This window comes from Podarcis vaucheri (assembly GCF_965113315.1).
Source record: "Podarcis vaucheri genome assembly, chromosome: 7".
In the NCBI taxonomy this organism is placed as follows: Eukaryota; Metazoa; Chordata; class Lepidosauria; order Squamata; family Lacertidae; genus Podarcis; species Podarcis vaucheri.
Genome location: NC_138765.1, coordinates 32,120,453 through 32,135,657, shown reverse-complemented (window position 1 = coordinate 32,135,657; position 15,205 = coordinate 32,120,453). Strand labels below are relative to the sequence as shown.

General features: G+C 46.2%; 1 protein-coding gene across 2 annotated transcripts in view; it reads right to left on the bottom strand.

Moving 5' to 3' along the window:
• The window catches only part of LOC309536630 (protein argonaute-1), a 48,639-nt gene that overhangs the window by 23,338 nt on the left and 10,096 nt on the right, over window positions 1–15,205 (bottom strand). The window contains exons 2-4 of one of the 2 annotated variants that reach the window (XM_082230768.1): window positions 5,185–5,374; window positions 2,007–2,127; window positions 613–794 (exon numbers count right to left, since the gene is read on the bottom strand). In XM_082230768.1, the coding sequence (XP_082086894.1) occupies window positions 613–794; window positions 2,007–2,127; window positions 5,185–5,374 (493 nt within the window). Of the gene's footprint in view, window positions 1–612; window positions 795–2,006; window positions 2,128–5,175; window positions 5,375–15,205 lie in introns of those variants that run through there. The other variant, XM_082230769.1, reaches the window with a different exon arrangement.

Sequence of the window (15,205 nt, the reverse complement as noted above, 5' to 3'; positions counted from 1 at the left end):
CTGGGGAGGCCAAAGAAAATGAAGAACATTAGCCCATGCTATACCCATGTAGGACAGCAAACTTTGATATTTGAAGTCTAGACTGAGGCACAAAAACCCTTCAGGAATGTCCTTGGGCCTCAAATCTTCTTACAGATTTGTCACTAGCATAATTTTGCCCAGTTCTTTCCTCATAGCTAGGCACTATTTACTTGGGGTGGGCAGTCTTCAAGGTTGCAAGTTAAAGGATTTCCTTGCTCCATGCATGCCAATCCAATCACTTCAATCTGTGGAACTTGCACATCTACAAGTGCCAAGCGATGTCCATTCTGCATTTGAAAGCAGTCGTTCTCCTTTAACGAAGCAGCACCTGTGCTTTGGAACATCCTGCCTATTGATATTATGTAGGCACCATCACTGTACTCTCTTAAGACACCAGCTGAAGACTGTGAAGAGGCGTGAGAGAGCTACTCCCTCACAGAAAATTCCACAAAAATACAACTCCCAGGGCCATGTTGGCTTCATGGATGTAATATATCTGTGTGAAAACAGGATAAAAGATGTGCCCAGAGTTGTGTGCATCTTCCCTTAAAAAAAAAATGAACTAAATCCCTGACCACGAAGGAAAGTTACCTCATGGAGGCCAGGTGTCTCATGGCAACATCAAGGGCTTGGACAGACTCCAGCGGAACAGGAATCTGCCCGCTCACCAGGGCCTCGTGAAGCATCCGCCAGCTCACAATGGCCATCCACTTGATTGAAACCTTGAATATCCTGTCTTTGCCTTCCCCTGGAATTGTCACCTCAAAGTCAACCTACAAACAGATGACAGAAAAATAAATCAATTTCTTAAAATTGTCTTTTATTGTGTTATGATTTGCATTCCACAGTAGTCTGGTTGTACAGTGGTACCCCGCAAGACGAACGCCTCGGAAGACGAAAAACTCACTAGACTAAGGAGTTTTTCGTTTTCTTAGCCGCTTCGCAAGACGCATTTCCCTATAGGCTTGCTTCGCAAAATGAAGCTTGCCCCGCAAGCTCCGGGGATAGCAGGGAAGCGCAGCGCGTCTTCCCCGCTGTCCCCGGACCTCTTTTGAAGCAAGGGGCGGCGGGGAGAAGATCGCTTCTCCCCGTTGCCAGCCCCGCAATCTCCCCGGACCCCTTTTGAACCAAGGGGCGGCAACGGGGAGAAGCGATCTTCTCCCCTCCGCCCCTTGCTTCAAAAGAGGGGACAGAGGGGAAGGCGAGCGGCGCTTCCCCTCTGTCCCCGGACGGTCTCCATAGGAACGCATTGATTGATTTTCAATGCATTCCTATGGGAAACCGTGCTTCGCAAAACGAAAAACTCGCAAGAAGAAAAAACTTGTGGAACGAATTAATTTCATCTTGCGAGGCACCACTGTAATACAATAAAATACAAGGAAAGAAATAAAGGAACCATTTAAAAAATAAATATGAATATTTAATTCAGACATGCTATGGGCCACTTGAATGAAGCTCATGGAGTATCTGTGAACCCCTACCCTATATGGCATGGCATGGAACTATGGCTTTGAAACCCCTGCTTTATATGGCATGGAACTAGAACCAGGAATGAAGGATTGAAGAAAAAGAAGTTGCATTAGTAAGTTTGTTAGGCCTGTTGTATAGTCATTTTTAGACAATGAAATAGTTGCTGTTAAGCTCCTGCTGTCTCTGGCATTCATTAAACACAATTCCAGCTGAAAGCACAGAGCGTTGTAAGTCCCTTTCAGCAGGGGCTTGAGTTCAAGTCAGGATACAAAGGGAGAAAGAATTGGAAACGCACTTAAGAGTGTGTTCCCAATTCTTTCCTCTGAAGCTGGGTCGCCAGACATCAAGGTGATGCCAAGTGACTGACATGTAATTTTCAGTCACTGCCATGTTGGATGGACAGCAGGGATAGAAGGGAACACCAATGCAACTTCTTAATTCTCCTGATTCTTCTGGCTTTAAAAAGGAGGGTGCCTGAGGAAGCCCAACCACCCAAGAGAACACTGCCCTCTTACCCTTTCATTGCCAATGGGCAGGGCAGTGACCGTATAGATGTTCTTTTTCCCATCGTACACAGGCTTCCGATCTCCAAAGATTTGAGGTTTGAAGTGTTGTACCATGTATTCCACAACCTCCCTGCAGAGAGAGAGACCAGGAGGGGAGGGAGAGGAAGAGAGAAGCTAGAAGGATTGGCTAGCGGGTTCACAATTCCAGTAAGAAACTAGGACCAGGAGTATGACTGGACTGGGAGCAGCCAAGCTAGAACATGAGGGAGAACTCAGGATCATTTGGGTCAGTGGCTGGTGCTGGAAAAGTTGGAGGCCTTGACATGCAGCAAGTGGAAGGTACTACTCTGCTGAGTAAATGAGTGCAATAGGCTAAGCACCTAGACTTTACCAAGACTATCTAACACAGCAACTTCGTATTGCTTGGCCAAGCACCTCGGCTGATCTTGTATTTTCCCTCATTCCCATAAGTGATGTAACTTGTCTGGGGGGGGAAATGAATTGGAAAATTTTCCTTATGTAAATCATAGTGATCTGCATCAGGAAAGAAAACCCTGATTGCATTAGAAAATTTACTAATGCCCTAGAGAGCAATCTAATAAAGCATGTTTATTTTACTGGAATTACTGGAAGTAAATAAAAAGCTTTAAAAACCATCAGAAATTTGCCAGGCTGTTTAAAATTGTGTTTGCAACAGGCATTCGTTCACTCCTATTAATGAACTTGTGGAACAGGACAGTTTCCAGTCCGCATCACAAGATTCCCATCTACAAACACTGCACAGCAGTCAATGAGGTAGTTGTGAACTCCACAATTCTGCAGAAACACAGCAAAAGGGACAGAATTTAATGCTTTCATCGCTAGACTGAGACAGATGGGTTAACCTGAAGTGGCAAAAATGATGTAGAATGCTTGGTAAATGATTTGTTTCTTTATCAGGTTTCTTTATCGCTCTTCACCAAAAATGGTCACAGGGTATTTTACCAAAAGAAAAAAGAAAAAAGGGGCAATATAGGATAAAATAAGCAGCAAAAACTTTAAAAAACCATTCTCGGAAATTACATAAATGTATGCAATTTATAATAGAAGGCCTACCAAAAAGAGAGCTTTCATCTGGCATCAAAACAAATTTTATTATTTTCATAATAAAATATGTTCCTCCCAAATATACATACAGCTAGGGTGAGATGCACTTCAATGGAGAGGTCATTCAACAGACTTGGAGCCACCACCATTAAGGCTCTACCATGCATCCCTCCATTATGCATCTCATTTAACATACGGATGACCCAGAAAGCCTCTTCTGATCTTAATGCAGGGTAGGTTGATACAGGAGACAGCATTCTCTCAGATATTTGGGCTGCAGATCATTCAGAGCTTTAAATGTTGTCTTAAGCACATAGTTTTGTGTGCGGAAGTTAACTGGCAACCAGTGTACCTGCTTGAGTTCTATTCCCCTCCACACTCTGGCTGCCACAGTCTGCACTTGTTGCAGTTGTTGAATTGCGTTCAGTGGTGGCCTCATAAAAAGTGTGTCACAGCTACCTGTACCCAGGCTATCCCTGTCCAGAAAAAGACTCAGCTGACACACCAACCAGTGAAAAAGTATGAAATTTGTATTAATGTTTTCCTCCAAAAAAATCTTATTTTTAATTGGCTTTGATGATGTGCTAAATAAGTTTTCTAAAAAAAATTATTTGAATAATTTTGATGTTTATCATAAAAGTTACTTAAGCCTATGGGTAATGGCCTGAGATGATCAAAAGCAACATTGACCAGGCAAATACTGTCAAGTCATGGTCAAGCATGTTTAAAGTAGACTTGGTCAACCGGGTGCCCTCCAGATGTTGTTAGCTGACAGCCCCCTTAGCAGTACAGGAACCGTAGTCCAACAACATCTGGAGGGTTGGACTTTAAAGCATTGCCATTAGGAAATAAGATCAACCATTTTCCCACTTACTACTTTTTTTGTGTATCTGTCCTGACTTCCAGGTTGTTGTTTTTTTTAAGGCAATAATTAATGTTACTGCATTTTTATTCCACACTTGCCAAAGGATAGGGCGATATATAAATTTCTCCCACCAAAAAAAATGTACCATCACAATAACCGCACAAAATAGGTGAGGTTGGCTGTGCGCAACCTGTCCATCTAATGAACTTCATGGATAAGTAAGGAGTTGGACCTGAGTCCCCTCCTTGGTACTCGTCTGACATGTTGGCCTTTGCCAGTGATGACTGCTTGCGTTCCTAGTTGCAATATGCTTGCAGTTATAAGCAGCTGGCCAGTGGGGGCACACTTGCCCCTGGCTGCTGCAAGGCTAGGGGACAAGCAGCCCATGTTCCTGTCCTTGCTAACAAATGGCACCATAATTTTTATTTTTAAATTACGCTGCCCTCTACCTAGTAGCAGACTTGAAATATTTGACCAGTACGCCTACTCTACAATGCCTTCAACTGACATCTCGGAAGCCTGAGTTTGGTATCCAGGAGCGGGGGAGAGTGAGCCTCTAGAGGTCTCTCACGGCTTCATGTATAGCCAAGCCAGAATTATGCAAGTTAAAAGAGAACAGGTACAAAATTAAATCAGCTGCTCTACGCACGTGCTCCTTGCAGAATTTTCACTTTTTAAATCAGATAGCTCTCAATACTGTCCTTCCCAAGCAAAGAACTAAACGAACAGCAGAGTTTTAAACAGCAGTACAATTGCCCAAAGCCTAAGGATGGCTATTTTAAAAGCCTGGGACCGCAGCCAAGATCACACAGCTGCTGTAAGCTGACCAGTGATAGAGCCCAAAGCCCAGTTATCTCTCAAGCCGCCACCGCCAGCGCATGGCCAGAGATGGGGCGAGGAGAGAGGCCGAATTCCCAGTGTGGGCGGAGAGGAAGGAAGAGAGATGCTGCAGGAAAGCCACTTCACTGCCGGTCCAAGCATCACCTTGCAGGGTCAGCTCCCACCTGTGCAAAAAGCGGCAACTTCACTCGTAGCAAAGCTAAATAGTGCCAAGTATTCCACTGGGCAGAAAGAGCTGCAACAGGTGTGCTTGGAAGTGGGGCTCTCAGAACTAGCCGGATGGGGGAGGAGAAGAGATGCAGGGCTCTGCATGCATTTTCTCCAAGGCCTTTGGCTTCTTCCCAGTTAAAGGGCTGGACAAGAGGAGAAATTGCTAAACGCTAATACTTGCCTTACCTGTTGACTCTGCGAGGGCACTTGTCTGGCTTGATGTCAACTTCATAGTGATAGACGTCAATCTTGGGAATGTCTACTTCAAAGTAGTTGGCTAAGAGTTTGATTGGCTTCCCGACAGTTCCTATCCCGGGCCGGCGAGGAGCTTGAAATACCTGCTGCAGGGGTGGCAGGTAAGTGCCTGCAGCGGTTGCTAGACAAAAGAAAGAGGGGAGGATATTTTAAAATGTCACAGCAGTAGTCTTCAATGCTTCCAAACTGAGGACCAAACTTTAGCCTACACACACATCCGGGGACCCATTACATAATATGTTGCCGTGTATTTGCTCAATGGGGTATTGCTATTGTGACCCATCCTAGGTCAGGCTTTGACCTGGTAATGCGCCCAGACCCACCATTTGAAGACCAATGCTTTAGATCAAGGGTGGTCAACCTGTGGCATTTCAGAGGTCCCCATCAGCCTTAGCCAGCATGGCCAAAGGAGTTGTAAAGGTAAAGGGTAAAGAGACCCCTGACCGTTAGGTCCAGTCATGGCCGACTCTGGGGTTGCGGCACTCATCTCGCTTTATTGGCTGAGGGAGCCAGCGTACAGCTTCCGGGTCATGTGGCCAGCATGACTAAGCCGCTTCTGGCTAACCAGAGCAGCGCACGGAAACGCTGTTTACCTTCCCACCGGAGCGGTACCTATTTATCTACTTGCACTTTGACGCGCTTTCGAACTGCCAGGTTGGCAGGAGCAGGGACCAAGCAATGGGAGCTCACCTCGTTGTGGATTCAAACCGCCAACCTTCTGATTGGCAAGTCCTAGGCTCTGTGGTTTAACCCACAGCGCCACCCGCATCCCAAGTAAATGATTGAGACTGCAGCCAATGCTATATAGGAACATTGATTAATTATGGGAAAGAGTGGCGCAAAGAGCTTTCAAAAGAGATGACGAATCTGCAGTCCAACTACCTGTGACAATATGACCCCAACACTTAAAAGGGAGTCAGCACTGGATTTTTAAGTCATACATCTCCACCTCATCCTGGCATAATGAACTCCCACTGTAACCTTTCCCTCAACCTCTCTGATAACCCAGTTCCATTGGACAGCCCTCACCTACCAACAGCAATTCCCCAGTTCCCAGTCTAATTCCTGGGGCCTCTGGCTACAAAGTTTAAACACAGGAATGACAAACGAAAAGCTCAGTTATAATATTTTTAGGCCTGTCAAATGCAATAGTGGTGGTAAGATAGACACAATACATGCACCTTGGTGGTTTGTAGGATACAGAGGTGTTTGGTCCAGAAGGTTGGAGAGTTGTTGTTCGGCAACATTGGAAGGGGGGGGGGGAGCTCAAACCAAAGATTCACAATAGATTGATTCAAAGAACAAAAATGAACTGAAACCAAAGGAACCCCAAAATTCATGGAGAACAAGAGTAAAGAGTCAGATTTCCCTGGTGCCAACAGTGTTGCATGAGATGCAAAGTGGTAAAGGAATCTGCCTGAAATAATGAAGATTTCAACTCCCAACCTCACTGAAGGGTTCCTAATAGAACTAGAGGCAAAGGGGTGTCGGACGGACCAAGTAGAATTCCCAGATGTTAGTGGCTGGACAGTTTGTGCTGGCTGGGGCTGGTGGACCCTGTACTTCCAGAACACCTGGACTGCCCCAGTCGGCATCTTGGGAACACAGGACAGTTCTGGTCTCTGCGCCTCAAAAAAGGGATATTGTAAAGCTGGGGGAAAGGTGAAGATGGGGAACCAAAATGATCAAGGGGCTTGAGCGACTCCCCGTGTGGAAAAGTTGCAGCATTTAAGGCATTTTAGTTTAGAAAACAGGCAAGTAAGCGAGGGGACATGATAAAGGTGTGTAGAATTATGCACGGCATGGAGAAAAATGAACCTGGCACCAGCCAGTAAAGCTGAATGATGGAAGATTTTAGACCACACATACATAGTTCAATTGTGGATTTCACTTCTACCTTCTCTGGTGGCTTTACAAGGGGTTTAGGCAAATTCATGGAGGACAGGCTACCAATAACCACTAAATATTATGGCTAGGTACTATTTACAGTATTATTATTATTATTAATAATAATAATAATAATTTTTATTTATACCCCGCCCTCCCCAGCCAAGGCCGGGCTCAGAGCGGCTTACAAGCAATAATAAAAACAAGATGAATGATTACAACTTAAAAACAAAATACAACATTAAAATATTAAAATGTAGCCTCATCACAGGAGAAGAAGGAAAAGAAAAAAGAAAGAGAGGGAGGGAATCAAATTGGCTCCAAGCCAAAGGCCAGGCGGAACAACTCTGTCTTACAGGCCCTGCGGAAAGAAATCAGATCCTGCAGGGCCCTGGTCTCATGAGGCAGAGTGTTCCACCAGGCCGGAGCCAGAGTTGAAAAGGCCCTGGCTCTGGTTGAAGCCAATCTAACTTCCTTAGGGCCTGGGACCACTAGGGTGTTGCTATTTATGGACCTTGAGGCTCTCCGTGGGGCATACCGGGAGAGGCGGTCCCGTAGGTATGAGGGTCCTGGGCTGTGAAGGGCTTTAAAGGTCAAAAGCAGCACCTTAAATCTGACCCTGTACTCCACCAGGAGCCAGTGCAGCTTGAAAAGCACTGGGTGAATATGCTCCCATGGCAGAGACCCCGTGAGGAGCCTCGCTGCAGCATTCTGTACCCGCTGGAGTTTCTGGGACAGCTTCAAGGGCAACCCTGGAGATGACCATCGCATGGATCACTGTGGCCAGGTCGGGGTGGGAAAGGTAAGGGACCAACTGCTTGATGCGGCGAAGGTGGAAAAATGTCGCCTTGGCTGTTGCTGTAACTTGCACCTCCATGGAAAGGGAGGCGTCAAGGATTACACCCAAACTCTTAACGGAAGGCAATGGCACTAATTGGGCCCCCACAAGAGAAGGGAGTTGGCCCCTCATCCCCATGCCATCCCGACCTAGCCATAGGACCTCTGTCTTCGAAGGATTTAGTTTCAATCGGCTCCCACGAAACCATCCAGCCACGGCTTCCAAGCATCTGGTCAGTGTGTTTGGGGCCGAGTCGGTGTTGCCATCCATCAGCAGATAGAGCTGAGTGTCATCAGCATATTGGTGACAGCCCAGCCCAAAGCTCCGGATAATCTGGGCAAGGGGGCGCATAAAGATGTTAAAAAGCATCGGGGAGAGAATTGCGCCCTGCGGCACTCCACACACCAAGGAGTGGAGCAACGACATTTCCCTCCCTAGTGCCACCCTCTGTCCCCAACCAGAGATAAAAGAGCACAACCAGTTACGGGCTATGCCCTGTATCCCGTCTGCGAGGCGGTGGTCCAGAAGGTCATGATCGACCACGTCAAAGGCTGCTGACAAATCTAAAAGGATCAGCAGTCCTGACCCGCCTCGATCCAGTTGTTTACGGAGATCATCTGTTAGGGCAACCAGAGCCGTCTCCGTCCCAAAACCAGAACGGAAACCGGACTAAAATGGATCAAATGCCGATGTTTCCCCCAGAAACCTACCAAGCTGTTCAGCAACCGCTCTCTCAATTACCTTACCCAGGTATGGAAGATTTGAAACTGGGCGGTAATTGGATAGGTCTAAGGGATCTAATGAAGTTTTCTTTAAGAGTAGACACACCACTGCTTCCTTCAGTTCCCCTGGGAATGTCCCCGTGTCAAGGGACAAATTGATAATTTCAACCAGGGGGGTCCGCGCAACATCTGGACAGTATTGAGGGCAGTATGCACTAGAGGGGGTGTTGCCATGCTCAGGTCTTGCTTGCAGGCTTCCCACAATCACTTGCCTGACCACTGTGAGAAGAGTGTGCTGGATCTCAGTTAAATTATGGAATTCGCTGGCACAAGGGGTAACAATGGCCTCTAAAGTGGACGGCTTCTAAAGAGGGTAACACAAATTCACTAAGGATGAGAATATCAATGACTACTAGCCCTGATGGCTGTGTTCTGTGTCAAGGACTACTAGACCTCCTCTGTCAAAGGAAGTATCCCTTTAAATAACATTTGCTGGAAATTGCAGGGTGGGAGAGTGCTGCTGTGCTTGGGGCCTTCCCATTGGCATCTGGTTGGCCACTGTGAGAAGGTGGTGCTGGACTAGATGGGTCACTGGCCTTATCCAGCAAGTGGCCTTATCCACTCTTATGATATTCTTAGGAGCTGCCTTTTATTGGACCAGACTATTTGTCTGTCTGGCACAGCATTATCTGCTCTGAGCAGCAACATCTTCCACAACCTGGTGCCCCCCAGAACTTCTGGACCACTGCTCTCATGATTCCTGACCCCTGGCTGTGTTGGGGGTTGAAGTCCGAAAGGGTACCAGTTTGGCAGAGGATGCTACAGGGTCCAAGACAGATATATATGCACACACAGCTCCTAGATATTGATTTTAATGGGATATGCCAGCAATTGAGCCAGGAACCTTTCTGCATGCAAAACAGGTGCTTTACCACTGAGTTATCCCACTCTAAGCACTGTTTCTTACTTGGCAGCAGAATTAAGTGGTACAAGTCATGAGGCTATAGAAAGTGAGCTGTACCACTTCAGCATGATCAACACTATTAAGGATTCTCTCACTTTTTAAAACTTCCTGCAATAATAAATCTAGTAAGTTGGTGATAAAGGTCTAACCCACCTCTCTCTCCTGCTTTTTATTTGTAGGGTGGATTTTTATTTTTATTTTAAACCACACACACAGCAGTAAGAAAAATAAATGTCATTCTACCTGTGGTCTGCACAGCCCTTCTTTATACCACTCCATTCTGTGGCCACGTGAAGATTCAGGTAAAGTGTGGTGATGATTCAGAGTACAGAAGGGAAATCTCGTAGAGGGAAATTAGCTCTCTTCCCAGAGAAAGAACATTTGGGAAGGATCAATTGCATGCTGTTCTTTTTAAGTCAAGTCACTTGCATGCAATTCCGGGAAGCAATAGGTTCCATCCTACAATCAATCTCAACCTGCCCTTTAACCTACCGGCTTCCCCAGTGAACAGACTTGGGAGTCTGCTCCCTTACAAGGTCACCCAGAGGCCAGCATCCATCTCTGAAGACCCCCCTCCAGACCACAAACTGCTATTATCAGCCCTGCATCCCACCCAACACAGCTCTCCAGAACTGCAACATGATTTACAAGCCTCAGCGAGGAGGGTGGTTTGGTGTGGACAATCAGTTGTTGTTGTATGTGTTTAATATTACATTTTAAAACTTCAAATGAAAACCTTGCATTTAGTGGGGAGGGCTTGGTAGTGGTTATGGTAGATTCTGGGTGCAAAGCAAACATTGGGTTGGCTCCAGACGAAGTTAGAATTTGGGTCCCAATGAAATAAGTGTGACAAATTAGTCATTACTTATTTATGTTGTAACTAACTTGTCCCAACTAACTTGTCCCATTGATTTCAGTGGAAACTTAGTGCAACTAAATTAGGCGACAACCAGCCAATTATCTGCCACGATTTTCCTGAAGATGATGAGGATTCATTGCCCTTTGGGATAATTTTAAAAATAAATGAATCAGTAGACACCATCAACCAGCCTGACCATCCACAGACAAACCATCCGCAGCCCACACCACTTAGGAAAAAGGACTAAAACAGTGTTCTGTAGAGCAGGGGTGGGCAGGTGGTAGATCCCGATCTACCAGTAGATCTCTGAGTGACTGACAGTAGGTCAGCCAGGGGTTCTGACCCCCAGTTCTTTAACAACAGCAATAGCAGAATGAGTTTTCCCAACTAAATTAGGCCACTGAAATGAATAAAGTGAAGTAGGAGTTGGCCCCTTGGGCAAAGGGACTGTGAACTCGCTTCAGTTCCTGAGCTGAAAACAAATCCTAAGGTCAGGACATGCTCACTTTTCTTCAACTCAAACACTACTCTCTTTTGCACCTGGCTCTGGTTGGTAGCTCTTATAATAAGCAACAAAAAGCAATTGGATCAGTCTAAAGTCTGCTCAGCCCTGCAGTAGAAACTGTTTAAACCCAATGCTGCCAGAGACCCCCAGCAGAAGTAGAAAGTTTCAGGAGGTAGAGTTAGCCATTTCTCTGCCTGGGACAGGATCCCAAATAACACACCCATTCACACATCTCAAGGACCAGCTCTGGAAAGAATCAGGAATGGTTTGTTGTCTTTTAAGGAAACGATTACAGAAATGGCCAGTTCCTTAATCACACATCTCTTATTTTCTCCTCCCTGGTGTGTGTGTGTGTGTGTGTGTGTGTGTGTGTGTGTGTGTGTGTGTCCCTACCTTATACTGACCATGCTCAATTGTGGGGTTTTTTTGCTCTTCTCTTGAATTCTTAGAATACATTGTTAGTCTTGTTTGTTATACATTTAATTTTGTTTATGTGCTTTACTTTGGTTCGGCTGTCAACCAAAGAAGACATGCACCACTGCCTGGCCTGCTGCAGTTTTGCACACACTTAATGGAGAGTAAGCCCCAATGAACACAATGGGACTTACATCTGAGTAAACATGCAAAGGATTTGAAGAGCACACCCCAGAGCAAGCTAGCAGGTCGCTTTTTCACCTACCACACTGAACAGTTACTTCCACACTGAAAACATGATTTAATGTAAAATCATTTAAAAAAAAAAAAAACACCCGCCAGGTGTTGAACAATCTTTCAAGGGCCGATTTGAAAGCAGGGCAGGTGCCCCAGGTATTACCCTTCATTCTACTTCCACGGCCAATGCTTCTGTTACTTAAACTCCTGTAACTAGTCTACAGGAGCCAGAGCGCCACTGCTGGGTGTTATCCACCACATTTCACCTTAAACAGCCCCTGACCCCCATTGCCCAAGAGCACTGCTTAGAGAAAGTAGAGGAATCCTCTTATCCCAAGCCACACTGCTGCGCTTTGCTTTCTGGCTTACCGGTGTACTCTGGATTACTCTGCTATGGGGCTGCTGCTGTTCCGCTTCCTTTCAACACAGTCTAATTCCTCACTGAGAACAGCGGTTCTAAACCTCAATGCAGACCACTTGAAAACTGCTGGGGGGGGGTCTAAGCAGACAACTTAATAAACTTTATTAGTTCTACAAATCAAGGCACATCCACAACTCACTTTTAATAACTCTTGTCTTTACTCTCTAGAGCCGTGGTTCCCAATGTGGGGCACATGCCCCGCAGGGGGGCAAATTGATTTTTATGGGGGGGGGGAATTCGAGAATGTGTTAGACCCAGTTAATGGCCTTTTAGGCTCCCTCCATGTGAATAGGAGTTCATTTTTTGAATAATAAGAATTATACGTCATGGGGGCGGGGGCGAGAGGCATCAGGATTTTAGAGATGCTTAGGTGGGGCATGGTCAAAAAAAGGTTGGAAGCCACTGCTCTAGAGTGATGGATGTGACTGTTTTATGAAGTAAGATGTTCTGCAAAACTGACCTCCATCTTTGGGAGTGGGGGCAGAATCCCATGCAAGGCCAAGTACAGATAGATATTTAGTACAGATACCGGTAGATATTTCTCAATGGCTCCACAACATTATCCACATATCATAGTTCTAGAACCACTGATATATAAGGAACAGGTTCACATGCTTCTCTGGAATTCGAAAGGACTCGTTCTAGGAAGCATCCTTGGGAGCATTCAAGCAGCCTTCTCCAACCTGGTGCCCTGCACTAAAACTCCCATCAGCCCCAGCCAGCACAGCAAACACGTTACTAAGGGAAGTCAGTCTGCCACAATTGTCAATGACTTTTAAGAAAGAGCTAAAAACCTCTTCCCATTCTCCTATGCCTCATTAAATGACGGCTGTTGAGTGCCACTGGGGGGTTCCTTGCTGATCTGGTTTTGATAGCATTGCCTTATACAGAGAGACCACTGACCCATCTAGCTCAGTAATGTCAACAACTTATTAAGCGTACTTTAAGAGAAGAGAGTCTACACGAACATATGGGACGCGGGTGGCACTGTAAGTGCAAGTAGATAAATAGGTACTGCTCCAGTGGGAGGGTAAATGGCGTTTCCGTGCGCTGCTCTGGTTCGCCAGAAGCGACTTAGTCATGCTGGCCACATGACCCAGAAGCTGTCTGCGGACAAATGCCGGCTCCCTCGGCCAGTAAAGCGAGATGAGCGCTGCAACCCCAGAGTCGTTCATGACTGGACTTAACAGTCAGGGGTCCCTTTACCTTTACCTTTAAGAAAAGAGAGTCTACACACATAGATAGGGGTAATCCAGTTAACATAGTACACATGGACTTTCACAAAACATTCAGCAAGGTACCTCACCACAGACTCCTGGATAAGCTTCTAGACACATAAAAGAAAGCACTTGTTCAATCAGTGCATTGTTAAACCATTTTTAAAAATGAAAAATCTCCACTGATATTTCCAGTAAGAGAGATGAAATTGACAATTTGGGACAGGAGATTAAACAAGTTATATATATGGAAGGTGTGGAGTTGCAAAGTTCTTCCTTGGCCCCAGAATTTAAGGCTCTCCCCAATGCACCTTTGCCATACCCTTCCCACATCCTGTGGATCTAGGTGCAAAATACTTTTGTGTCCAAGGACTGCCTTGGGGGAAAGGAGGAGTTGAACAAAAGAAAGTATGTGGCTGGATCACACTTGGCAAGATGGCATGGCTAAGCCCACAGACTATTAAAAAAGAAAACCAGAATCTTTAACACACCCAGTCTGAGAACAGTCTGTGGCAGGGCTCCTGCCGCGTCACTGCACACGTTTGCAGGACAAAAATGAATGGACAAGGCGCAGCTGTGGACTAGAGAGACACACACAATGGGGACCAAACTCTCCCAGATTCCCCCAGGGCTCATTCAATGCATCTTCCCTTCTCTCTCTCTCTCTCTCTCTCTCTCTCTCTCTCTCTCTCTCACCCTCCTCACCCCTCCACCTGCAATACAGATCAAGTTGAGGATTAGCTGTTGCTTTTCCGCAGTAACAGCCTCAGCGAGATGGTTTGGGACATTTCAAAGGTCTTAAACCGCACATAAGGAGTGAAATTGCTGTGGAGCTGCCAGGATGCCACAGAGTTTCACATAAAACACAAATGCAGATTTGCTCCAGCTTTCGGACCGTTGCCAAGCCCTGTCTCTTGAAAGCCTTGCAGATTAATTAATGAAGTCAAGGAATCAATACACAGATTAAAAGTGGTTGCCCGTGAGCGACACAACAAGGGGGATGGCTGGCGGGCGAATTATGGCTGGACGGCAGACAAGGGAAGAGTGGCCACGATGCATAAATTAAAGCTCAGCATCCCAGCTGGCAAGATGAGACTCCAGACATTAGCTCCACACCACCGCCTGAGATCCTTGGAACCCAGCTGCTTTCCCACCCCTCTTTTCACTGCACCCTAGGACTTACCCATGGCAGAATGCCTGCCCAAGAGGCAAGAGACACCAGCACCCCCAAAGAACACAGGAAGCCGCCTTAGCCCAAACCAGACCATTGGTCTATCTGGCCCAGTGCTGTCCGCAATGACAGACAAGAGACTGTCTGGAGTTTCAGATAGGGGTCTTTCTCCCAGCCCTACCTGGAGATGCTGGGGGTTGAGCCTGGGACCTCCCAAAGGCCAAGGAGATCCTCTACCCCACAGATTCAGGCCTCCTCCAAAGCACCATGAAGCTTTTTCAGTCAATACTTGCCCTACCCCAGAACATAGGAAGCTGCCTTGTTCAGAGTCAGGTCACTGATCCATCTGACTCAGTACTGCCCACACCAGCCTTTCTCAAACTTGGGTCCAGTGCTAGAAACTCAGATATATAAGCTACTCACTGGTCTAAAATGACTGGCAGCACCTCTCCATGGTTTCAGGCAGGGGAAATTCCCAGAGATGCCACTGAGGATTAAATTTGGAGCCTTCTGGAAGCAAAGGAGGTGCTCTATCACTGAGCTATGACCAAGACAGGGAGCAGTTCTCAGATTCATGTCCATTCTATATACTTGCAGTCAGGAGGGCTAGATGCTTGCCTTAAAAATACAGTGGAGATTCTCAAAAAGCTGAATTCAGTGACAATACAAGTCTTTGCACTTTGCCCAGTGCTCCTGCAATATCACAGCTCTGGTTAT